The sequence below is a fragment of the Coloeus monedula genome (genome assembly GCF_965178545.1).
Source record: "Coloeus monedula genome assembly, chromosome: 3".
NCBI lineage: Eukaryota > Metazoa > Chordata > Aves > Passeriformes > Corvidae > Coloeus > Coloeus monedula.
Genome location: NC_138783.1, coordinates 86,493,513 through 86,520,189, shown reverse-complemented (window position 1 = coordinate 86,520,189; position 26,677 = coordinate 86,493,513). Strand labels below are relative to the sequence as shown.

Sequence of the window (26,677 nt, the reverse complement as noted above, 5' to 3'; positions counted from 1 at the left end):
TCAGGGGAATGAGAACAACTGGATACAGGCGTTAAGGTCCCAAAGGGGACTAAGATGCATGATACCTCATCTCACAGATTGAAACACTGGAAAAAGTTAATGTTTGTAACAACAGAAAGATACACAGAGCTATGAATAAAACTAACAAACTAACATTTGGTTTGATACAACCAATGAAAACTTGGCCTTCGCTGTATTTTCAGCAAGTGAATGCAGGAAGCAAAATGAACTTTCATTTCAAAGGCAGGGCAGTTTTCTTAATACCATTACTTTAACTAAAATCCCTTAAAGAGTCTAGTTCACAGGAGTACAACAGTCTGAATTACAACTGTCAGCTATTAGTATTGGCAGTCTTCCTACTTTCCACACTGCCCAAGTTGTCAGACTTACCACTTAAGAACCAAATGAAAACAGCTACCTCCTTAATCAAAACTTGCTTTACGTTCCTTAGCAAATAGCAATCAAATACTTCATAATTACTTTGGTTAAATTCTTATTAACTTAGTGCATACTTTAGTAACGTCTCGGTATTCAGTTGTGAGAATTAAGAGCATCATTACTGTGTCAGGAGAAAAAAAGCAGTTTACAAGTGACTCAGCAGCTATCACTGTAAACACTGTTATACTTCCCAAGAAGTAAATAATGAGGAAACCCAGAAAACAACGAGCTCATTTGTTACATTCAGTGCAAACTACTCCTGTGAACAGGTAGAATTTACTTACTATGGGGTGGGGTGTTTGATTTGGGGATTTTCTTTAAATCTCTAAAATAAATTCCTTAAAAGCTGTTTGGTGACCACTAACAAAGTTTTGCAGCTCCTCTTTCATTTTATCCTTTCAGTCATGGGAGCTTGTTCATTTCTTACAAATACATGCCACTGTTTTGCCCTTTCATTCTTTGTATGCAGAAAGGCATAAAGTCATAAATCAGAAGATATGAACTGGACAAAGACTGTTGAGTGCTCCAAAGGTTTCTTACCAGTTTAGGTTTTAGTTGGTCCTCACTATCTCCATGCCCAAGGCGTCCGTATCTTCCCTTTCCCCACGTGAAAAGGTCTCCTGCAGCTGTAATGCAAGCACTGTGTGCTCCCCCAGCAGCAATGTCAACCACTTCTATGCCTCTCAGAGACTCAATCACACGAGGGCGATCACAAGGGCTGAAATGAAAATGTCTGTCTAGACAAACTTTTGGGATAGACCATTCACATTCACCAGTATACGGAGAGAAGCTCTTCAAATGAGAATGAGGACACCTAAAATCGCTGAGTATTTGCTTTAATTTTAACTAGAAAAATTCATTCAGATTCATTTAACTAGAAAAATATTTCATTCAGAAATACAGAGACAGAGGCCTATAAAAGGAGTAAGTATTTTACCACATGTTATATTAGAGAACTACAGGTAAACTGAAACTACAAAGCCACTTTTACTAAAATCTAGTAAAAACTAAGCATTTAGCCTGGAAAATCAGTCCAATTTAAGACACATTAGCAAAATTTCTAAAATGTACTAGTATAAACCACATAATTTTGCCCCCATGAACTTAAGCATTCTTCTTATTTGGATCAGAACATTATCGTCTCTAACACAATAGAACCTCTCCCTTAATGTGGGCAACAGTGCATATGAAAATCAGAAGGACAATAGCAGTTTTGCTCCCAAAAGTATCTGGAAGTTCCACATACCTACGAGACAGATCCTAAAGTAAAGCCATGAATTTTGGCATCCACAGATATGTTAGAAGACAGTATCAAATAGAAAAATCAGATAAACTGCTTATCTGAAAAATATGATGAGGTTCTCCAATTTTAAAATGTACGTTTCCACATCACTGCTTTCTGCTGACTTGTGCATATAGGGACTACTCATAGAGCACTCTTAATATATAGCAACTGTGGTAAGTATCCATTTATAGTTTTTTTTAAATAACATTTCAAAGTGTTACTTGCCTTCGGTTTCCATGACCAAGTTTGCCATCTTCTGCTTCACCCCAAGAATAAACTTCTCCCTCAAAAGACAATGCCAAACAGTGCTTTCCTCCTGAGTTCACTGCAACTTTCTTTATGAACACATGTTGAATGGATTCCAGCAAAGTTGGAGTAGAAACTGACTCCGTTCCTCCAATTCCAAGCCTACCACCTGCTCCATATCCAGTGGCATATAGCTTTAAAGTAAAGAATAAAATTTAGTTTTGTTTGCCTCATGCAGAACATTCCCTAGAAATGAATTCTAGAGAAGAATTCTTTATTCTTGGAAAATAAAGAAATATTTTGAAATATTTCACCTAAAAAACTTTGGGAAAATGCAGCTACATTCAAGTCAATAAGAACTCCCACTGATGTAATGGATTTAGTTTGAAATACTAAAGCTTATTTTGTAAAACTATCAAGAGACCACAGCTTTGCTTGATAGCATTACAAAATCATCTATGACCTGTAGCTCTCCTTCCAAGCAGCGTTATTATTGTTTTCCATCTTCTGTAGAATATACACACCTAAACACAGTTGTTTCTTTCCTTCCATTCCCTAAATACAGTTTTAATGTCTGATTTTCATTTGTTTCATCTCTCTGAATAATTTCTTTCAACAGAATGATGTCAAGAAATGTCATTAATCTGCCCTTTACCCTTCTGTGAATTATTAACAAGGATAATATTGACCCCAAGGAATCATTACAGTACCTCACTAGATGAATGTAACTGTTACATAAAGCTCTAGCTAAAATTCTCCATCACATCCTTAACAGCGCCCATCTGTATAAAAATAAAAATTTCGAATTCATGAACTGATGTTTTTCTCCTATACCTTACACTAAACTTCTGCATTAAGATTCCTTTTCGGTCAGGATTTGAGCACCTGGAAATGAGATGATGCAATATCTAACTTACATTAAGCCAACTGTGAACAATCTCAGATTATACCTCTCCCTCGTCAGCAAGAAATAATCACCCCTGTTTTAGGGAGCTCCGCGAGCATGCTGCTTGTACCCAACTTTGACAAAATCGGATCATATTTTTGAACTGAGAACTAAAATATGTTTCTTGTTTCAGCTATTTAATGCTATAGCAGTAGAAAGTACTGGTGGAGTTGGCACAGTTCAGATTCTTAAAGAAAGAAAGTTACTAACTACCAACAACAACAACAGTAATAACAATAACAATAATAATAATAAAACTGTGCTATACACATTACTTTTCATTTAGCCAAACCCATTCTGACTGAGGGTGAAATATTTCAAGGGAATGAAACAAACAATCATTTGTTGCATCCTTACTTTCCCATCAGCAGTCACTGCAAACAGAGTCTGTTCACCACCAATTAACTGCACTGGTCTGAGGGTGGCTAGAGCTTCACATGGAGTTGGGACTTTGACTTTTGCTCCTTCAATTCCACCAAGTTGTCCTCTGTGATTATGGCCCCAACCATAAATAGTTCCACTGCCTCCAGCTGAAAGTGTCCAATCATCAGGTCGTCTGCAGAAAATGCAAGACAAGCAAAATTTTAAAAGAGCTTTTTAAAAGTCTCAAAAAATACAGTTTATCATTGTACAACAACAAAGCATCCCAAGACCAAACCAGTAACAGTTGAAAGAAATTACCTATTCATCCACTGGACAAGCTGCTCATCCTGTTCTCTCTTAAAGATGTCATGGCACTCATGAAGAACATCCATATTTTCATTATCTGCCATTAATTCTCGGATTTTCTTTGCCACCTGTGAAATATTTTGCATTAAACAACATAATTCAAATTACCAATTATGCCTATCACAGTTGGAATAAAATAATTCAAACTCAGTGTATCTTTTCACATGAGACACTTTCACATGTTCCATTAACCAACGTACTCCTGCAGTACCTCATCAAGGAAAAGGCGAGGTAATGGTGTCCTTTTATCAAGAGCCACAGCAACCCTGGATGCCATGCAGTATCTCCTGAACCAGGCCCATTTGTGTGTCTCTGCACAGCAAGGGAGAGTGTCCAACTCCAGATCACAAGCCAGAGCCACAAGCACCTGCAGACCATCAAAACAACATTTTAGAGAGGTATCAAAAACATGCAATAAAAATCAGTATGCATTTGATAGAGATGAACAGCACATAAGCTAGTAGGGCCTGAATAGAGTCTCAAAGTCAAGTAAAGTCACTAAGAGCCATCCATCTTCATTACCCTCATGGATGGAATAACATCAGGTGTACCCACACTATCTCACACAGGTATCGAATTTCCTCTTTCAGTCCAGAAATTTTCATAACCTCCCTGTGAAACACATTCCTAGATTAATTAACTTTTCCATATCAAATCACATGTGCTTAACTTTTTACCTTCCATTTCTGTCTCCTTTCTACAATTCAATGAATTTTCAATTGATTTTCAATTTGACTCAATTTCAAATCAATGTTTCAGATGAATATTGTGAACAATAGATTACTTCCTCCTCCTATAAACTTCTAAGATTTTTCTGTTAAGATAGGTATGCCCTCTTAGTTTCACTTTTATACTATGAAGGAGGCTTTTTCAGCCTTTTATTCTTCTTGCTCTTCTCCAGACTTCCTCAGTTTGTTTATGTTTACTTTGAAGTACAGGCTCCATTTAAGACATTGTCATTTTTTCCAACTGGATGTAAATAAAACCTTCGGAGTACTGAACTAACTAAATAGAAATATATAACACTCCTATTACGACAGCTCAAAATCACTTATCAAAAGGCATGCTTACAAGATGTTTTTCTGAGCTTCTCTGCCTAGCCATTCATATATTTGATTCTCCTTTTAGAAGCAGTATTCTGGTTTTGTCAGTAAATGTTACTGATATAGGACTAAGTGAACTTTACACATCTCAAAAAATCCCAGAGCTATTTTAAAGTATTCTTTACTGATTGTACTGCATTACCTTAAAGAAAGGGCTGTGGAGCAATTGCTTGCCACCTCTCACAATGGGGTCTTCATAGTCAAACTGTCGCTGCAAAGCTTCTGGAAGACCTTTAACCAAAGCAGCTAAAGCACTCCCTGTGAAACTCTAGAAACACCACACAACCAGAAAGTTAGTCATAGTGCACGCACTACAGGAAGTACATTATTTAGAAGACTGTGACAAACACGAATAACTTCCCAAACTACAGACAGCTGTGTGAAGTACCATTTCCATCCACTTCTTAAAACAAAATTATTTCTACCACTTTTTGGCAATTCTGAAAGCACATCTATTCCTTCTTGGAATTAGCCATTTTTTTAATTCTAAACTGGAGTACCTTTACAGACCCTTTACAGACTTGCAGACCTGTGCAAGAAGACTATTCATTGGCCTATGTCCTATTTTGCACTAACACAAAGGAAGTTGTACATCAGGGCTAGCACTTTAATCTTAATGTGAAAAATATGAAGAGGAGCACCCCTGCCTTCTTACCAAAGCCCGTGTTTCTCCCTCGTTATCCCCTAGGATCCGGTTGATGTTAATGGACTGGCCAAACTCCGTGGTGAGCAGTTTCCGTAGTCTCTGCAAAGCCCACATTCTGTGGCCAGCAGCTAAGGAAAAATAAGCACACAAAACGTCATTACTTAAAACAATCATCATAACTTCAAAAAAAACAGACCTAATTTTAAGACTATACTCACCTAAGGCACTCAGTTGAGCACAAGCTGCAAGAGAAGCTGCCAAGCGAGGAACTATGCTCCTGTTAGAAGCAAAATTTAAGCGAAAATCCAACAAACACGTAACCAAATCCATTGAGGGACATGAAAGAATGCAACGATCTGAGAGAAGGTCTTTAGGGCCTGCAAGAAACAAAAAGCAACAACAAAAAAAAGCTGGGGAAGGCTTGTCCTCGAACTGAAATAAGAACAGAACATAGGCAGGATTTTGCTGGCCAAACACAGCACTCTAGAGTGCTAGCCTGCATCTGAGTTATCTATTCTACTTCCCTTTGAAGAGACTCAGAAGAAAAATGCACCTTCATGACTTAATTCACGTAATTTTAAAACAGACGCATTTTAAAAAATAAGGGCATTTCAGATGACTTGTGTCCCAGAAGTATCTTCTCTTCATTGATGAAGAGGCAAACTAGAGCTATTACAAAATATTTTTCTCTCTTCTCTATGTAGAAGTGCACCTCTCAGGACTTAGCTGAAAAGGTTTCCTAAGTATGAATGAAAATGTTTTCTTAGTATAAATGTAAATGAACTGTTGAACTTTGGCACGTAAATACCATGCAATAAGTGCAGTGTAAAAAGCTAACAATAAAACCTACTCTTACCCTCCTGTAAATGATGTATGTGATACCTTACCTGCAGCTGGCATGATAGGGTAAACTGTGAATCGCCATCCCCATCCATTCACAGACCCATCACTGATGAACTTCCACTTTAACTCATCCCCTGGAATTCGCAATTCACTAGACCAGTCTGACCACTCACGACCTGTTACAGTAGGCAAGACAAGCATATTCAGCTCTTCTGCCTGAGCCAAATGCTAGCCACTCATCAACAGCAATTGGTTAAAGATGATAAATGTGGGGAAATACAAAAGGTGGAAAGGATTTTAGGTGTGAGAAATAAAAGCAGGCCTCAGAAAATAAAGCAAAGGATTTAGAATTCAGCTTTGCCTGTGAAAAACTAGAAGAAGATACAGTTATGCAGCACCAAGGACATTAAAACAATGGTTAGGGTTTCTAGGTTTGGCCTAGATAGATTTTGAAGTTGCAAAAAATATTAGCTTAGCAAGATAGATAAGTTTAAGCCTTATAATGGGATATTGTGTATTGCTGTGTCAAGGCATAACAATCCAGTATTGTATTCAACAGTTGTACATGTGCTGTTTATGAATTGGTTAAGACAGCTGTTTGTAACTTTTAGAAGCATGCTGATTGGCTAAAAAGCTTTTAAGAGTGCTTTGCAAACAGAAGGTTTTGGGTGTCTCAGACGCGTGAGCCCAGTCCCATCTCTTGTGAGACTGATGCCAAATAAAATAATACAAGGCTCCTGGAATGCTTGTCTGGGCTCCCCGTCCCGTTTATCGGAGATCGCCAACAATAAACATCACACAAAGGCATTCAAGAAAAAAAGTTATGTAAAGCACATGAACATAAATGTAAAGATGTTATATTAAGTCTTAAAAAGTTCAATTAGCACTGCTAGCAGATAGCCTTAGTACTTTCAGTACCACATTCAGGAGGCTACTGAGAGAGCTTACTAAAATCCATTGTCCTATTTTCAAATTAGCTTGCATATTACAAAAATATGTAATAACCTATACATTTAAATAAAGCTTTACAGCTTCCAACCAGGAAATATCTCAGTAATGAAACATGTTTGGGGAAAAGTGGGTCAACATTAAAAGCCCACATCACAACTGCACAGGCAGTAACTACTGAGACCCTCGCACACAATGTAGTGTATGGGTAAGTTCAACACAAAATTTGATGTGATTAAAAATAATCCTCCAAAACCTCCTACAAATTAATACTGCTTAAAAATTAAAACAGAGATGTCAAGATTAAAGATGTGAAGAATTCACGTAGTGTCACATACAAAGACCAGAGCAGGAAACAGAAAGAAAGAGCACCAAGCTATTATTTTGGACATTTGACAGCAGAAGAGCATTTGTCTTGACTGTATGAAAGCTGAAATTTCTCTAAGTACTACCTGAAAAAGGAAAAAGCTAGCAAAATAAGTATTCTTTTCCAATTTTTTAGAATACACTTTGATTATATAGAAATTCATACATGTTGGCAGGGGTGCTAAACGCTGAATTTTACACTCTATCTGCTCTTTGGAAGAACTGGACAACCTAACATTCACTTCCCAGAGATTCTCTACATCCAAAGACACAAGATCAATCTTTGAGTCTAGATCCTACAAACTTCTTAGTTTAAAAGACAGTATCAATTAACACAGGTTTTCCTCTCTTTTACTGGCATATCCCTAACAAGAAGTCAGTCAGAGGCAGTGGCACATTTCATTCAGCACTTAAGAGTAAATCACACAAGACACTTTTGAAAAGCACCGTTTCTCCGAACCTGATCGGACGGACACAATCCTGTTGACGCCATCCATTATGGTGAGTGGATCGTGACGCCGCTCCGTAGAACACTGGCGGTCAAACTCTACCCTCAGTCCCTCAGCACCTGAACAGCAACAGAGAGTTCACACATTTCTACAGAGCAATCAATACTGCAGACAAATGCAGTATTTCAGAAATCCACATGAAATCAAACACAGTTGTTTGGAAGCCATAGAGCTCATTAATAAAAGTAACTTCTTTTGATTTGATGACGTTATTTGCCTGTAATTTCTTCTCATTGTACAGCTTAAATCACAGCAAACTTGTGTGAGTAGGGGCTAGCAGACAAAAGACCATAGCAGAACATTCAAAACTAAAGTTTCAAAAGACAAAAAATGCCTATTTACAGTTAAGGCAAATAGCTCTTTGTAACTTTTGGTAAGTACTAGGTAACTTACTGAAGGAAGCACTAATGAAGCATTAAAACAAAGAAGTATTTCCCTTGCTCAAGACTAGAATATGAGTGTTCAATTACTAAACCTGAAAAAGACTCAGTCCTTCTCAGCTTCATAACTGAATGGAAAACAGCAATGGAACTGGAATCACACCCAGTGAGCCCAGAAATGCACATTGTACGGAACAGAGATTTTCATCAGCATGTAAGAAATCAGCTTCAAGAAATACTTTTTTATAGCAACAGGACACATAGTATGGCTTTAAAAGTTCAAACCATATTTTTGTAAGTTAAGGAACAATTTAATGCAGGCAGGCTTAAAAATAATTGAATCTTAGCAACATAACTCTAAGAATTCTGTACCTGGTATTTTAACTGTGCCACTAGAAGATGTATCGTCAGTATACGGATGGCTGCTCTCTACCACAACTGGTTGTGAAGAGAGGCGACCACTTTGTGAATCAGTTGCTACATCTTCTAGTTCAGTAACACAAAGCTCCAACAACATATCAGCAACCTAAGAAAAGAAAAACACACAATTCACAAACTGTATGTTTGATTAGTCCAAAAAATCTAAGTAAACTACCATTCTTCCGAAATTTAAAATAAATAACTTCTTTTAGGAAATCTGATTCATAAACCATCATATTAATTTAAAAATACTCCTTTTGGTAGTGTTAGAGCTAGAAAAACTCCTAGAACTAAAAGCCAAAAAACTTCACTTTTCAGTAAGTAAATAACAACACAAATAATTGTTTTCCCTTGCAGAAAAAGCAAACTATTAAATCTAAGCTGCAGAGCATATACAAGCATAGAAAGGTATAAATATTTAACCAGTATGTAATATTGCAAAACACTGTTTAGGGAGGAAATGCCAAAAGTATTAATTTTAAAAGAGTTTCTAATAAAAATTCTGTCTCCAAAACACAAAATCCCCACACAAACCCAAAGCTGTTCAGCTACTCACTACTAATGCTAAAAAAACCCAGAATTAATGTAGAAGTGCACATATAGCATGTACCTAAATTGACTGGGAAAACTCAAGCCCAACATAAATATACACAGCTAATCACAGCAAATTGGGCAGGGGGAGTAACAGTTTCAGAAATCTTAGAAGAAATGCATTGTTATTCATTAGGAAAAACTACTATTTGAAAGGTAAAGCTACAAGAAATATTAAACAGTTTTCAGCTCGTTACTGTACACAGATATTCTAGAAATAATTCATGATTTGTCACATTCTGTCAGCTATGGAAAAAGAACCCCATACCCATGGCTATTTTGAAAAAAGTTAGAAACTTCAATGCATTAAATGTAAATTTTAACAGATCAGAAGAATTATTATATCATTAAGAATACAATATACTAACAGCATTTTGAGCTAGCAATAATGACTGCATCATTTTGAAAAATAAACTCAGATGCAAAACAACCCCATCACAGAAGTTTTTAAACTAACATTATATAGATCAAGGATAGAGCTTGGTTAATTCAGCTTCATTACAATAACCACTGACACTTGGTGAATACACAAATACATTCTATCTTAATGTCTAATTGCAGCATGAGAAATTGAGACATTCGTCTGTTACTGACACCCGTAGCACATGCATATATTCGCGAAATATTTCCATTAAAATGGTTAAAGCTCACATGCATTTAAGTTCAACTCAAATTTTCATGTGTAATAGGTTTCTCAGGATGCTGAACTGCAGTTCCAATACAAGAAAGTATTCCAGCAAGCTAGTAATAAAACAGACATAGTTAAAATGCAACAGAAACAAAATCTGACCTGTGGGTAAGCTGTGCCCATGCCAGACAGCACAGCTGAGAGAACATCTCTTCCCTTTTCGCCTGCTCGGTTGGACACCGCAAGCTTTAGCAGGTCAACCATGACTCGTGTGTCATCTGGTACCAGGAGACTTGTAAACTCATCCAAGTACTGTGGTTCTGGGCCAGATACCTTACTCTGACTTTCGACATCCTACAAAACAAACAATAAACATCCCTCTGTCTTTGAACTGATTTTTAAAATGCAGTCATTTACAGAATAACTTCTAAAGCACAAAAACCAAAAGAACTGCTATATAAAAGCATGGTAAGGACTTAAGTTTTAAGAAAAGCATTGACAACATTACTTCTTTGGTTTTTGTCATGGTTTCTGCAATAATACTGGCAGCCCCAGGGTCATCTGTGACTGGAATGAAAGGACGGGAAGAGGCAGCAGCAGCTGAGGGAGTTACAGCAGACGGTGTCACAGCATCTTCTGAAGGAACAACCTAGACAGAACAAATAATACCAAATGAAATCTTCAACAAGACACTGTAAAATCTTTAAGAGTTTAACTATTTATTACAAGGGCTAGTGTTTGAAGACAGCAGCAATTTTAAAACAGCCATAAGTTCAAAACCAACAGATCCACTGTCTGTATTTTTAGCTTCTATTTTATGGTCCTAGTGCGGGTGAAACAGCCAACACTCCCTTCAATGCCAGCTACTACAAAAACATACAATAAAACATCAGTGCCTGCAGAAAAGTCTACAAAGTAGAAGGCAAACCCTGACAATACATATCAAGGTCACAGTTTATAAAGGCAAAAGACCTCTGCAGTAGCAAGCCTTTTCTTTTTCCTGCTTTTGTTAGCAGTTGGGAATCAACATAGTAGAACTGCATTCAGGGCCTCATGTCTACATCAGTTGATCTAAGGTTACAACTAAATTTCATTAAATAATGGTCAAATATTCTGCTATTCTTGACTTTTTTTAATATCACTCCTGTAAAATGAATTCCATATCTCTAAAATATTACTAGAAATCATCACGATTGCATTTAAATGACAGTACTTTCTGAAAGTTCAAAACTGATCTCACAATAAAATTTTAGTTTTTTCAAATCTGACATGCAGAGAACCTAGTCCTGAAATTACAGCATGAAGGAATTTTTTATTCTCTGCTGTTATCAGACTAATTGAGGTATTTGTCAGCGTGACAGTTAAAAAGTGATGAAAAAAATTATGTGACACTTTACCTCCCCTCTCCTGTCCTGCCATGGGTTTGGGCTCAGCCTCTCCTCAATATCTCCTACAAGCACACACTCATCTCCATTTGCAGGGCTTCCTGCAGAAGTAGCATCTGACGGGGGCGCTGGCGATGAAGAGGGACATTCTACTGGTGCAATCATACTTGCAGGCATCAATGCTCCAACAACTGCATCCCTGAAATCATTTTGGATGGATTAACATAAACCTAATTATACTCCTCTGTTGAACTTGAAAAATTTTATTAGCTTGTCTTAATGAAGTTTCCAAGCTCTAGAATTTAGTGGGTAGTTCATTGTTATTCTCCTTTGGGCCTGACGCTTCAATATTTAACATGAGTTTCTCTTTATAAATTTTAGCACAAATACTCTGTTCTCTACTAACAACGGCGGCACGGCAAAATTTTATTGTTCTTTCCACTCTGCCCTGTACTGCTTCTTCCAGATCATCCATCATGATTTTCTTACACTGCTTCTACATTATTTACTTGAGCATTTCTAAATGAACAATTTTTTCCCCAGGCAATGGAAACTTTTGTAAACATAACAACATAAAGCTACCATTGACATCAAAAGAAAATTTTGATGCAGTTTAGGCCCATCCTGAGGAGTCCAAACTTGTTAAACAATTTATACCTGACTCAAGAGTCCCCTAATAGATGGTAAGCTATGTCATCTTTTGCTCTGCAACAGACAATGTTTCCATGCCTACCTGGCATACATGATTTGCAATGCGATCAGTATATGAGACAGTGCCTGCTGTTTGGCAACATTCCCATCAAGCGACAGGAGAATCTTAGCAAGGGAAGGGCGATTCGGCTTGGAACTGTTTGTCCCACTTATTTTGTTACTGGCAGCAGAAGAATCTGCATCGGAAGGAACACCTAACAAGAGGTGGGGGGAAAGAGAAGGTAAGCATTTTTTAATGGTATAATACATAAAAGGAAATGATTTATCTAATTTCTCATTAAATCAGAAGAATGACTGTGAAACTAATGTTACAGTTGATTCTTAAACTGCAGTGCCTACAGGTACAATATTAAAGTTCATATTGAGGCTTTCCAACACGGGCTTTCATAAAATAGTATTTGATCTTGTTGCTTACTTATGAGGATTAAGGTAATACAGATAGAAATATTTTAGTGATCATCACCTAAAACAAGTTTTACTTACACAAACATTCTGAAATAACAAGAATATTTATTAGGTACACATTGCCTTGGTCATGAAAAAGCTTAATTAGCAAGATGTTTGATGCTTTTATATTCAACACAAAACACTGCTGTTTTGATTCCCTAATCCTTAAGTCACTTACCATAGAAACAAGAGGTAATGTGTAGAAAGATTAATACTAGTGTAGCATTCATCTATCATTACCTCCATAAAGTCCTTGAGGCGTTTGAGAAAGCATGTTGCATTTTAATTTAAAAGTTCCACTTTCATTAGGAGTTTTGGTTGGTTGTTTTTTTTTTTTTTTCCCCCAGAGGTGTATTTTGTTGGTTTGTGATTTTTTTTTAAAACCATTTTCTTTTGCACTCTTCTATTAAACGACACACAAAACAAACACTCCAGTGGCAGTAAAGGAAAAACAATATAAGGCAGCAAATACCAACCAAGATAAGAAGCACCTAAAGGGTCCCTCGCTGTCTGGAAAAGGACTGGTTCATGAACAGATGGTGTAGCTACATCCACCGTTGTCCATGCTACACTGTGGGAAGAGCCACAAGCAACCCGAGTGATTTTCTGGCCTTCTAAGCCCTGGACAAGAGTGGGTTTTCTATTGACTGTAGTAGTTCCATTGCCTTGTTGCCCATGGTCATTGTCACCCCAAGCATAAACCTGCCAGGAAGAATGTCCACATATTACTTGGCTTCACCGCTTATCTCATTTAAATGCTTTCTTAAAAATTCCTAAAAAAAAAATGTTAGTGATTTGTGCTAGTATTCTAGGACACTTTCAACAACCTATTGTCATGACATTCCCTCACTTGATTAAATAAGGCAGGCATTATCATACATTAAAAGAAAAATAAAAAACAATCAAACCAGCACTTTATCAGATGATTCATAAATTATTGCCAAATCATAATTGATCAGTTGATTCATAAAACACTCAATGTTCACAGTGAACAGTAAGTTAGAAGAATTAATTGCCTAGTAATTACACTGGAGAGCTAAAACAACATTATGATAACACTGCAATATTATGGTAACACTGCAAAAACAATATGATGATAACACTGTCCAGAATACTATGACTGCTGCTGTGTTTCCAGAGCAAGAAGCAGGATTCCTTTCTGCATCAAGGAAAGAGGGGAAAGGAGGGTGATGCCCAACATACCTGTCCAGTGTCAGTCACTGCCAGACAGTGGAGTGCTCCCACAGCCACGTGCACAATCTTTTTACCTCTCAGTCCTTCCACAACCTGCGGCTTTCGTACGTGCACGTCTGTGCCATGGCCTAGCCTGAAGTAGTCTCCCTTACCCCTGGCAACAGACAGTAAATGTAACATTCAAAACAACTGTACTGTTTTCACATTCCTCTTCAATGCAGCTTCCCAGCTGAGCTGAGTATACTTCATATACAATCACTGCCTGAAACACACATACCAACTAGCAAATGCTTCAAAACTGAATTACAAAGGCATAAGAACAAGGATAACTGCAGTTTCATTACACCATAGCTTCTCACCTCAAGAGAGAAGAGCACGATCATGACTAATTTTTGAATGCAAAGCAACTGGTATTACAATTAATTTCCTCTGCTGCAGAAATATTGCAATTATAAACACTTACAAAATTCAGATGTTTTGATAAGACTTGGGCAGATTTATACTACTGAGGATAAACCTAACAAAAACAGAACCTTTAACAAGTCTGCTCCCATGAAAAAAATACACTGGAACTAAAAATGTTTTCAGAATTGAGTTTTTTCACATTGTTGGATGCCTCAGTATAGATTCTCAAGTCTCCACAATTTAAATTCTTCAAAAATTGTTATACACAAACTGCACTAAAAAAATAGCATACACAAGAGTAATGTAAACACCTTAAAATGCCTCTACCAAGAACGTCAGTAAAGACAAAAAAAACCTTGATATTTCTTCCAGTATATTTTAATAACCACTCACTCAGTTCTTTTGCTCACCACCAATTTTTCTCAAGAAAGGTTATATTATGCTGGAGAGAAACATGATATAGAGTACTGTTATCTACCTAAAGTTATAATCCAGAAGTCATTATTTTTTTTCTCAAACCATTACAAATTCAAGAAGAATGAAAGTTTAGAAGCAACTCAGCCATCCCCAGCTGAAACAGACCCAAAAATATCTCCTTGTAGACCTGCAATGTCCTGAAATAGCTGTAGATTTTTGTCTAGCTGTAACATTGTTAAGAAAAACTAAAGCAAAGAAGGAATAATCAAGAATTTTGGAATGAGTTCTTTAAAAAAAAAAAAAAAAAAAAAAAAAAAAGACTGTCAAATTCCCTTTCAAAATTCCCTTTCCTCTTGCTCATTTATCTCTACAAAAAAAAAAAAAAAAAAAAAAAAAAAGAGGAGGGAGAGCAAGAAAAATACGGTTTCCAAGGGCAACTCTGAAAAACAGCATCTCTGTTAAAAACTTTTCTTCCCTTTAACAATAGCAGTAACCTACAAAAATGAAAGTTTTGTGTATTTCTCTCCATATTATTCAGCAACTGCTGACAACAGAACAAAAATGACTGGTTTAAGCCTACTTGGCTTTGATATACATCAAATGGGACACAGTCTTATTATACAAGAATGGGGTAAGACCTTGAACTGGTTAGTGCTCTGAAGTTGACCTGCCATGCAGTAAGCTCTCAGATTTTACAGAACGATTTATAAATTCAAAAAGCCAGATTTGTGTTCAAAACAAAGCAGAAGCAAGCAGGCAAACAGAAGAAAAATAAAACCATATCTCAATAACTCTCAAGGATCATTTCATACCAATTCCTGCTCCAAGGCATCATTACTGACAACTCAGTGGCCTTCTGAGCAGCAACAAGCTGCTGTTGTGCTCCTGCCTCCCCAAGGAAATTCCTTCCATCTGCCCTGAACTTCAGCTTACTTCCTCTCTCTCCTCCTGCATCCTTACTCTCTCAAGTCTCTGCTTTATGCATAGGCTACATAGTCCAAGCTACGGTTATCAGGTCCTTTTTTTCCCTCACTCTACTCCAGTCTTGAATTAACATTCTTTTAATGTTTCATGGCACCCAAAAGAGGGAATGATCTCCCCTTTTCTCCACTAATTCCATAGGAGCCAGGCATTCTAACAGAGTACAACAAACTAGGAATCATGCTACAAGACACAGCATTAGAGTAATTGAATGGATGCAGCTCATCTGTAAGAGCTGTCAATTTAAGAGACAAAGCACACAGATAAGGCACAGAGTCCAACAGCACTAAATACAGCACATAGTTAGCAAGTGCTTTGTTAATACTTCCTGGCAAATGTAACATACCATGTCCATACCACTCCTGACTTGGTCAGTGCCAAAGAGAACTGTGCACCACACTCAATCTGACAAACGCCTTGGCCGTTCAGTCTTTCAATGTTCTGAGGAATGTTGCATCCTTCACTTCCTCCTCGGCCCAGTTTTCCAAAATCACCATCACCCCAAGAAAACACCAAACCTAACAAACATCAAATTGCAGGTCAAACAATGATCACAGTATTCCCATGTGCTTAAAAAGTTTCTGAAACAATACACTCCCACCTTCATCTGTCAAAGCAAGAGTCTGAGCATCTCTGCTTCCACACGCAACCTGAATGACTCGGTGGCCAAGGAGCACTTTAACCTACAAAACAGATGGAGTAAGTAAGAAGTTTTCAAAGAAATTGTTTTAAAAGCTTAGTAACATTTCCAAGGTCTTATGATTCATCTTGGTCACTGTGCCCAGCCTGAGCGAAGAACTATCCAGCCATGCTCAGAATCCAACACCGCTACATGGTAGCTTCCAGCCATGTAACAAAGTAGATGCAGGACATGAATGCTGAAAGCAGCACTAGCCATTTTACATCACTTCCCAAGAAAGAAACTGGATCTTTTTGGCCTTTCTGAAATAGCTTTACTTCCACTAGAGGTACGTGTGCCAAAACCTAACTTAGATCACTCCAAAACATACTGCCTTCATGGTTTTTGTTACTTTAGCTTTATGCTGCTCTCATTTGTTAAAACACATTTGCACTCCATCAAAAACAAGAAACGCTGATTTTACCATCTTAGGCTTCAGCTGTGTGGTATTATCTCCATGTCCTAGTCTTCCATACTCTCCAAGACCCCATGTATACAGCTCACCACTAGAGGTAATAGCAGCACTGTGGGAACTGCCACAGGCAATATCACGGATGCGTTTGGTTTTCAACGCTTCTATCAGCCTGGGTTTATCACAGTTCCTAGAGAAAACGAGCAACAAATCCATTGTGTTCATCATAAAACAGCCACACAAATACTCCCAACTGTTGCAATACAAATCGTGCAATAACTAACAGTAATCTCAAAATAAAGTAAGATACAACACTCTGATTCCAAGATATACTCTTTATCAGCACCATAAATCCAAAGTTTACACTGTACTTTGAATAAGTTTAATGTACTTAAAAGTTTATTTAAAGAATATTTTATACATATGCTGCAAAACTTACATGAGAAATTCAAAATATCAACGTGATGTATCAATTAAACAGTTCATAATAGAAAATGAAAACCAATTTTCTGTCACTGCCCAAAGTTAAGTGATTTATTAGCAGTGGACACAGTAATCGAGATGACACTTCCATCCCAACTTTGCTCTTCACGATAGAGAAACCAGAACTAGAATTTACTGTTAAGCTTCTATGTGACTACTGGAAACATTTATTCTTCATGTGATTACAATGTTCTCTTAATTCCAAAAAGAGATTCAACTCAAGATTTTCTAATATTGTCTGTACCAGGACCACTATTAAGATTCCATAAAATTATGCATAGCCTCTGGAAATATTGCTACTATGAAATGCCCAAGATCTCCAAATCTCACTTTCAATAAAATTACATAAAACATGAGGCAGTTGAACAATAAACAGTAATATTGCTCTTATGTGGACTTCCCTTTTCATTAGCCTGACCCAGCCTTATGAACATTTATTTGTTGTAACATATTAACCATCTGAATTAACTTTTTATGTATTATGGGGCAGGTCCTCAAAATATATCAGAACTACAAAAATGTTTACCCATGGGCTTTGTTTATCAGGGGTTTTTCTTTCAAAATATTGTTCTGTGGGTAAATACAAAGTAAAATCTGAGATAATTCAAATTTTTCCCAAAGCTGTCCAGCAGAAGATTAAACTAGGTATTACTGAAAAGTGTAGGAAGTTTATTTCTGGCTACCAAGTCTGTGAACCGAAGTCTAAAGAAAAGGGCTATAAAATGACAAGCTTAAATTATGAACTGTTACAGCTCAGGAATGTAAAATTGCTATGGTTTTACTCCTCAAGGCACCTCTGAAAACCACACCTTATTAAAAGTAACCAAAAAATATATGTCAAAAATACGGAATTTCATCAGTGACATTTTAAAATACTAGCCAACATTTTATCCACTAGGTATCTTTCTAAGTGTTATATTAACTGAACACCTCCTTTTGCTACAAATGCTGCACCAGCATATACTGTGTAAAAAACCATCTTCCTACAACACATTTTATTATTCCTACTGTATTAAAAATACTGTTGTTGTCAATAGTGGTGGTCAGCTGTAACATTCAACACAAATCTTTTACTGAAATACAGACAAATTGGGTAACCTTACATTCGACTGAAGTGACCAAGTTTTCCATCATCTCCTTCACCCCAAGAAAATACCTTTCCATCGACAGTTAATGCCATAGCATGCCGGCCACCTAAAATTGTAAACATAAATTTACATTTTTGAGCTATCAAGCAGGCAGCAGGTCTAGCAACAATTTGACATTGCTGTACTTCTACACTGCAACTGTACAAGCCCTTCAGCCCCACAGATATTACTTATTTTCTTTGGAGCTTTTATGTGATTTACTTTAAAATAAAAAACTTTTGTGACAGTAGGTCTCCTGGCACATTAAAAAAAACAAACAAACTGATAATCACTCAATGTTTTTATTTTCAGAGTTGCAAGAAAAAATAATGAGAAAAACAAACCCACCATTTAGAAACACTAAAAATGCAAACACTTTCTTTCAATCAAATGGAAACACCAAAGTTGCCAAAGTTAACTTCCAGCAGACAAGAAAACTTGTATGGTCTAAATTCACAGATTTTAATAACAGAACCATTAAATTTAATCTAACATTGTATACAACAGACAGAATTCAATAACCTGTATTTATTTTTAAAAAAGAATCTGATATGCTAGGGCACCACATCACCCAAGAAAATTGCAAAGCAACTATTTTCAGGCTTAATATGTTACGTTTCTGTGTATAAGGGTAGCAATAGTCAGTACCTGAGTGAACAGCCACCTTCTTTACCACATAGTTGCTGAGAGCTGTAATCTGGCGGGGAATAGGCACAGTTCCACTAGATATTCCTAAACCCAGCCTTCCATTTGTGGCTTCTCCACAGGCATACACTTTACCCTCTACAGTCACTAGAATGAAGAAAAAGGTTTGAAATACCATTAGTGTTTCACAACTCAAAATCTCTTTCTGGACTTAAATAACTATATTTATTTTAAACTTATGTTACCTGCAAAAAGGCTTTTTGATCCTCCAGCTACTTGTACAACATTCAAGGCAGACAGGGTTTCAGAAAAGGAAGGGACTTTTATCTAGAGCAGACAGGAAGTAAAAATCATTACAATACACTTTCATGTTTTACACTCTAAAAAGAAGAGCTCTTAACAATACACCAGTTAATCTAACAGGTATTTTCAGATGCTTCACACATGCCAATTAATACACACCAGGCAAAAGACAAAAACCAATGAAAAAAATTTTAATACTACTCTTTGTAGCTTTCAGTAATAAACTGTAAAATTCTAATAAAGTCTGGATTAATTTTAAGTTGTGTGACTCATACATTTTATTTTTCACTGTTTCTCTTTTGTACTGAAGTATGAAAACAACATACCTTGGAACCTTTTAGCCCTCCCAATTGGTCTTTGTCATTCAGTCCCCAAACAAAAACTTTGGTTCTTATTGTAGCTGCTGATTCAAGCCCAGCTGCCTTCTTTCTAACAAGACTGAACAAATTGAGAAAAGAAAACAGTCAGTTTAGCAAACAGCATGCTGTAGCATAGGCACCTTTTTACTGTATTTATTGATTTTTACAGTTTGGAACAGCTTCAGGACTCAAGCTACACTACCACAGTTAAAAAAAAAAAAAACAAACCAGCAACAAAAATCCAGAATGTTTCGCTGAGCAGTGGTAAATACACGTGCCACATATCAAATACAAGCACATCAAGTTTTTAGCTCAAGTATACTGCAAAAGTGGATGAGTCATACAAAATGTTACACGTCACCAGTGTGATCATCTCAGAACTTATTTATTGACAAAGGATCTACTTACAATTCCAGTAAACTAAGATACCAATTTCTCTTTACTATCATTCAACCTAATTAAGGTGTTCTTCCTACAGTCATCTCCAGAGTCATAAGAATATATAGATACTAAGATTCTTTACCTTTTCCCCCTCCTCCACCACTGCAGTTACCTACCTCCCAGTGTTAGCTTTATCATCATCCTCTTCCTCATTATCAGAAGCCAGGAAAGGGACAGCAGCCAGATCTTCATCCTCAGCACGTATACGTCCTAGTATGCTGAGACCATGTATTTTGCAATCAATCCCAGAGCTTCTGCACTGCTTGATTGCAATCTCAATATATCTGTGGTACTAAAAAGAAAAACACTCTATTGACATCTTTTGGGTTCTATGTAACTTCATAAAACATAGGAAAGAATTAGAACTTTTGCTTGACTTTGTCACTTTAACAAAATGAATCTGTCACCTTAAATACTTGTCATTTCAGCTCTAAATAATTCATACCTTGTCATTAGCATAAGGCCTGACTCATCTGAGTAAGATTTCACTCCCAATCTCATGGAATTCATTACATATTTCTCCTTGCTGTAACTGCTATCCAAAATTACCCCCAAAATTTTTTGGAATGTGTTACTGGTTCACAGGTATATTGATTTACATAAAACCCTCTAAAATGTATCAGTCTATTATAGCATTACATTGTGATTATGGTAAAACTTTTCAGAATAATTAACTTTACTTACTTGCCAGAAATACTGCCAAGTTAAAAGGAAAAATAAAATACCAGGTTCTAATGATCACAACAACGCTCTTCATCCACCTCTTGCAGCACAACATTTTTCTGTTGCACACAAGAGTAATTCTCACACAGACTTCACTTACTTCAGTACAGTCACTGAGCAGAGGCACTGTGGTGTCTGTAGGATTTATATTGATTGTCTTTAGCTCTATAAGGTTATTTAAGGAATTACCCCCTAGAAAACAAAACACAGAATGAAAAAAATTTTAGGATATGGCGTTTGCTTCACAGGCACTGTGCATGTTAAACAGAAGACTATGTTAACAGAAACCAGATAAATACCTACTGTTGAGTGCAAGGAAAATTTTTTTGACTTCTCAGAGAACATACACATACCTGAAACTACAACTAAAGAGGGCATGTAGCTGCTGTCTGCAGGGTCCACTATCATCTTTAGTCTGTGAACAAGAACATCTGGAAAAATCTCCAAGCGAATCCAGTGCTAGTAGAAACAAAGATTTTCATTTTTAGAGAGTTATTCTTACAACCACCATATGGTTAACAAGAATATATACGTGAAGTTTGTGAAGAAAGCATGAAAAGTATTTCTGAACTGTACAGAGCAGCTGCAATATATGGAAACTAGCCAAAGGGAAATAACCTTGTGAACTTCTTGCCTGTCCTACCTCCAATTACAAGAGAAATAGTTGTAGCAAACAATTTATTTCAGCCAAGACCAACACCATTGAGAACACACAAAGGACAGTGCCACTGGAGGTTATGAAATAGGACATAATTCTTAGGTTACAGTCTGTACAAAAACTAGAGGAAGAGTACTTGGGGATATTCTCAGCATGGCCATCAACAGAGCATCAAAACACACTGGACAGATGTCCAGCTGCAAATCCTTGTGCCTAGGCTGGTCACAAAACACTGCTAGAGGCCAATAAAACTGGTAAACCATAAACTGAGGAAAAATGCCTTCCATAAATTATCTGGATGCAGGAGTCAAACGAACATTAAGCAACTTTGCCAATGACACTAAACCAGGCAAAGCTGTTGACTCCCTCCAAGACAGAGAGGCCTTGATAGACTAGAGAGTTCAGTAATCACCAACAGTATGAAATTTAACTAGGGCAAGTGTGGCACTCTCCATCTGGGATGGGGTAATCCTGCTTATACTTACAGACTAGGGGATGAGAGGCTGGAGAGCAGCCCCACAGAAAGAGAGCTGGAGGTTCTAGCGGATGAACAGCTGGACATGGGTCACCAGTGTGCACTCAGAGTCCAGAAAGCTAACTGCATCCTGGGCTGCATCAAAAGAGCAGTGACCAGCAAGTCAAGGAATGGGATTCATCCCCTCTACTCTGCTCTTGTGAGACCCCACCTGGAGTGCTGCTGGACCCCACCTCTGGGGTACTCAGCACAAAAAGAACTCATGGACCTGGTAGAGTGGGTCAGAAGAGGGACACAAAGACAATCAGAGAGATGGGGCATCTTTCCTACAAAGACAGGCTGAGAGTTGGTGTTGCCAGCCTGGAGAAGGGAAGGCTCTGGGGAGATCCTCTTAAGCATGAAGCATGCCAGAATAAAGCATTTAGGACTTGAAGTTACCTTTCCCTGTGAACCAGAAGACTGCCAGCACTGCTCACTACCATCAATAAGACGTGAAGCCTGATTCACGGAGGATGAGACATTCAAATTCTTGACTATCCTGGACCAATCATCCAGTAACATTCCCCGCTGGCTACTGTGCCGTCTCTTCAGCTGCTTTCCAGAACGCCCACTGAACACGGGAGACTGACCTGCGTGGTTAAGTGACACATTAAGCATGCAGCTCTCAAAGAAAATACGAAACCCGTAAGCAAGGTGAAAGGAAGTATGACAAATCAAACATTTTGGGTATGTAGTCTACATTTAGAGCACAAGAAGCATGTCACATCGGTACGGTGATACTATGTACTCGTACACAACACGCATGCTTAAAGGGCATAGCTCCTTTTTTGAAAGGAGTTTCAATTTTACAAGTTCTTGACTAGATAGCTACTTGAAAACGTCCTTCCCTCTAAAATACAGATCAAAATACAAGCCCACAGCACATGAATTTTTTAGAGCATTATAACATATGAAAAATATGCAACTAAACCTCAACAAAAATCCCCTGCCAAAGAATAGAAATAGGTAAGCTAGAACACTGGAAAATTCAAATCTTGCTCCAGAAGGAGGTGATTTAGTGAGATGTAGATTTCCTCCCTGCAAAAACCTCACTTCCACTTCCCTTCACTGATTTTGTAGCATCTAGAAATCTTGATTAAAAGACTATTGTAACTCCTCTGCCCTATACAGGGCAAGGGAAAGGATTACAGATTTACATCATAATAGTTGCACAACCATATCAACTGACTTATTAAAGGAATGTCTTTCTTGCCCTTTAGACAAACCATCATACACACGCAATCCATGTTCATGATCTCTAGGGGGAATCAGTTTTATTCATTTTCCAAAACAATTAGACTGGTAATGTGTAAATACAAAGAAATTTAGTCCAGAAGTCCGCATCACCTTGCAAATACTAGGGGTAAGATTAATTTTTAGGCAGGTGGATGGAAAATAAATCAAAGGAAATGTCAGGTAAGTTTTGCATAACAATGCAAAGCCCAAAGCTTTTGGAGCTAAAACGGCTGTATCTGTTCTTGTCCTTGAAAAAAAAAGTCTGATTATGAGTCTTTTAAAAGGCTTCCCTTTCCCATCATACTCCTCTGGAGCCACCACATCACAGAGGAAATGAAGCGACAGCCACCACATACTGACAGGCAAAAAGAGCAACTGAGGCATAAGAAGGCATCTTAGGTATTTCCGACTGCCCCTGGCACCATGAGGAGTCCATTCATCTACATCTAGGCTGACAGCAAAAGGCAGGAGGATTAGAAAATTGCACATTTTGCTCTTGGTGTAGGTAAAAATGCCATTCTGATATGTAGAGTTACTGTTACATAGATATTTTTTAAACTTTTTAACACTATAGAAAAGGCCTAGGGGTTAATGTTTTGTCGTAGTCCATCACATGCAATCGTAGCAGCGCTATAAATGTTTTGTTGTTTAGGGGGTCAGTCCCAACACTAATTTCATCATATTAGGGAGCTGAAATTTAAAACTGTTTTCTTTTAAAAAAACAATTAAATGCATTTTAAATTAATCTAAGAAACACTTGAGACTGCAAAACTCACCTGGTTCATTTATTCTGCCAAAAGTATGTCGGGTGTTATGCTTCCTGGTTTTAAAACACGTTTCACAGAAGTCAAAATCATCACAGTTTCTGCATTTGAATCTAGGCCCATTAATAGGAAACATCTGACAGCCATCACACCTGATTTGACAAGAGAAGAACAAATCAATATATACATGGTACAAGTTAATTGTGACACGAGACAAGGTAACAGAATCAAGACAACAAGATAAAGGATAACCCATATACACTAAGAACAAAGTAAATCATCACTTACGTGACTCCAGGATGAATGCTGGGGACCAATTCCATTTCTGACAACAAGCCAGTCCAATGTGATTGTTGAGGAAAGTCTACAATAACATCTTTTCCATTGGCACTAAATGCTGTGACAAAAACATGGAGAAAATACAAGGTGTTGCAAATCTCTATAAAATGAAGCTGAAACTGCTTAGAGTAGTATTCCATTTGAATTCCTCTACTCTGATTTTTTCTTTATTTTTTTTAGAAATGGTTCCAAGCAAGGACATACTTCTAAGCACAAATACAGTATGACCAAAATCTGTACCTCTTCAAAGAACCTTTGTCCCACAGCTTTCTTCAATACCATCCCTTACAGCCTGACACTAGTGCATACCACTTTCTCCTCACTTCCTTATGAAGCCTTCAAATTAGAATTACTTCTTAAAGGAAAACCATTCGTGGTTCATCCAAAGTGTAAAAGAAAACTACAACAGGAAGCTGCAAAGATGCTTAAAGACTTTTACTGTATGTGTGATGCCTAGGTTTTAACTTTTGTATTTTTTCAAATTCTGTACTGCTTAGAATGTAACTCTGAGGTTTCTTGTAGCTTGCTAATTTCTGCTCACTCGTGCTAGGCAGACATAACAAAGCTTCTCCAGGCCTGCTCTCCAAGGTCACCCAGACCATCCTAGGCCCAAAAAGTATAATCCAAAGAGTTTCTAAGGGGGACAAACAGAGGGAAAATTACATCATTGAACTGAAGCTTTAACAGGAGAATGAACCCTGCTATGCAAATGAACCAAAGCTATAAAGGTGTGAAGAACTCGTGACCTGTCATCCACCTTGGGGTCCATTTCTGGCAATAGCCTGCAGCTCCCAGGGTGTACCTTTGAAGGCCTTTCAAATAAATACCTATTTTATTCTTTTACTCCTGTCCAGTCTCTGTGTCTAGGAGGCCTGATAAGGCATCATGTGAACAAAGTGGCTCAAAAGCAGATGGACATGCTAACAAAATGGGCTGCCACAGAGTACACATCTATAAATTCGCCACAGACTTCAAATGCGTTCTAGATTGTCGATCATCATAAAGCATTCCACAAAACAGTGTGATTTTTAAGTGTGTCTACAAGAAAGTCTGAGTGGTTTTTCTTACCTCCCCATGCACCATTTTGAATATACATTACCTTTGACGATGCCCACACTTCGGTGAGTAACTGATCCCCATTTGTATTTGGGTGTGGTGACAGAGCTTTTCACACGCACTTTGTCACCTATCTTGATATGAGAGGCAGAACTCTGTGGTGGGAATCCTAGCAGATGCAAAAATAAATGTATAGTGAGCGGGGTTTCCCCCTCCAAAAATAAATCTCCCTTAGAGTCGACCATTCACTTTTTTAGTTAAAAAGCAGTCAGAAGTGAACTCACCTAAAAGCTCAACATGGATATATCTGACCCAGTAAGTACCACCCTTTTGTTGCCAATCACACTGCACGTTCAGGTCATGCAATCCATCTCGATCCAGTTTAATAACTTTGCCTACATCTCCTTCACAAACCTCCTCATAGGCTCTGCAGCACCTAACCATCATCCCCACCTAGGGAAAAAAGGACAAGAGAATGCAATAGCTCTGTAAAGGCTTTCATACCAAAAGGAAAGCAGTTTTTATGCAGCTTTTGATCATCATACTTACCTGAATATTCTCCCTAACATACACAGCATAGTCATCATTGCTTAAGAAATCAGCTCGTTTCTTATAGGTCTGGCTCTCTGTTACAACAGCACCACTTGACTGGAAAAAAGTCCAAAATAAATATGAAACAATTACAAAATTCATTTTCAATTCAGATAAATAAAATTGTTGGCAAAGACTGAAGATAACCCAGCAAAAATAAACCCATAAAATATCCCAGCTGCATGCCAAAATGGGAAAAAACTTCAACAGGCTCAACTCACCATAAGGATAACATTTATGATCTACTTGATTTTAAATTAAAATTTACTTTCCAAAATTACTTATCAAAGAATGTGGATGCAAATTTTCAACATGTCTGAAAGAAGCTGCAAGTTGCTTTTACGAAAACTGATTGCCAAGGAGAATCAGAACAGAGAAGATTTATCAGTACTCTACTTAGCCTTGCAGATACACACTTACATTCCAGTTCTTAGAACATTCGTTGGGAGAAGAAAAAAAAAAAAAAAAAATCAAAAATACCAGTGGTGAATGGCAATCTCTAACCTGAATCATACTAACTTTTTTTTATATAGTACAATGAGATTTAATGCACTCCTTTGGAAAAAACAAGCTAAAAAATTAAATTACAGTTACTAAAAAATATTCCGTTCAAGATTTGATTAGCTTAATTTTTTTAAGAGAACTACTGCATGCCAGCTGTAAAGGAAAATTTCCAGAAAACTTTGTTCTGAGTATTAAACATTTTTTTCACTGAAGGCAATCTATAGC

The 26,677-nt window shown here is 37.4% G+C and overlaps 1 protein-coding gene across 4 annotated transcripts in view; it reads right to left on the bottom strand.

Moving 5' to 3' along the window:
* HERC2 (HECT and RLD domain containing E3 ubiquitin protein ligase 2) overlaps nt 1–26,677 on the bottom strand; it is a 104,919-nt gene that overhangs the window by 17,757 nt on the left and 60,485 nt on the right. For all 4 annotated transcript variants that reach the window (XM_082278858.1, XM_082278860.1, XM_082278859.1 and 1 more), the window contains 33 exons: nt 25,907–26,005; nt 25,642–25,810; nt 25,401–25,526; nt 24,251–24,359; nt 23,975–24,114; nt 22,362–22,552; nt 21,144–21,249; nt 20,891–20,982; nt 20,184–20,359; nt 19,594–19,705; nt 19,210–19,291; nt 18,968–19,111; nt 18,296–18,386; nt 16,722–16,899; nt 16,220–16,301; nt 15,965–16,136; nt 13,825–13,969; nt 13,098–13,323; nt 12,197–12,368; nt 11,476–11,662; nt 10,587–10,727; nt 10,241–10,432; nt 8,812–8,965; nt 8,011–8,118; nt 6,281–6,412; nt 5,612–5,770; nt 5,403–5,521; nt 4,890–5,015; nt 3,856–4,011; nt 3,597–3,712; nt 3,273–3,471; nt 1,949–2,163; nt 979–1,156 (listed from right to left, as the gene is read on the bottom strand). In XM_082278858.1, coding sequence (XP_082134984.1) covers nt 979–1,156; nt 1,949–2,163; nt 3,273–3,471; nt 3,597–3,712; nt 3,856–4,011; nt 4,890–5,015; nt 5,403–5,521; nt 5,612–5,770; nt 6,281–6,412; nt 8,011–8,118; nt 8,812–8,965; nt 10,241–10,432; nt 10,587–10,727; nt 11,476–11,662; nt 12,197–12,368; nt 13,098–13,323; nt 13,825–13,969; nt 15,965–16,136; nt 16,220–16,301; nt 16,722–16,899; nt 18,296–18,386; nt 18,968–19,111; nt 19,210–19,291; nt 19,594–19,705; nt 20,184–20,359; nt 20,891–20,982; nt 21,144–21,249; nt 22,362–22,552; nt 23,975–24,114; nt 24,251–24,359; nt 25,401–25,526; nt 25,642–25,810; nt 25,907–26,005 — 4,794 coding nt within the window. The remainder of the gene's footprint in view (nt 1–978; nt 1,157–1,948; nt 2,164–3,272; nt 3,472–3,596; nt 3,713–3,855; nt 4,012–4,889; nt 5,016–5,402; nt 5,522–5,611; nt 5,771–6,280; nt 6,413–8,010; nt 8,119–8,811; nt 8,966–10,240; nt 10,433–10,586; nt 10,728–11,475; nt 11,663–12,196; nt 12,369–13,097; nt 13,324–13,824; nt 13,970–15,964; nt 16,137–16,219; nt 16,302–16,721; nt 16,900–18,295; nt 18,387–18,967; nt 19,112–19,209; nt 19,292–19,593; nt 19,706–20,183; nt 20,360–20,890; nt 20,983–21,143; nt 21,250–22,361; nt 22,553–23,974; nt 24,115–24,250; nt 24,360–25,400; nt 25,527–25,641; nt 25,811–25,906; nt 26,006–26,677) is intronic.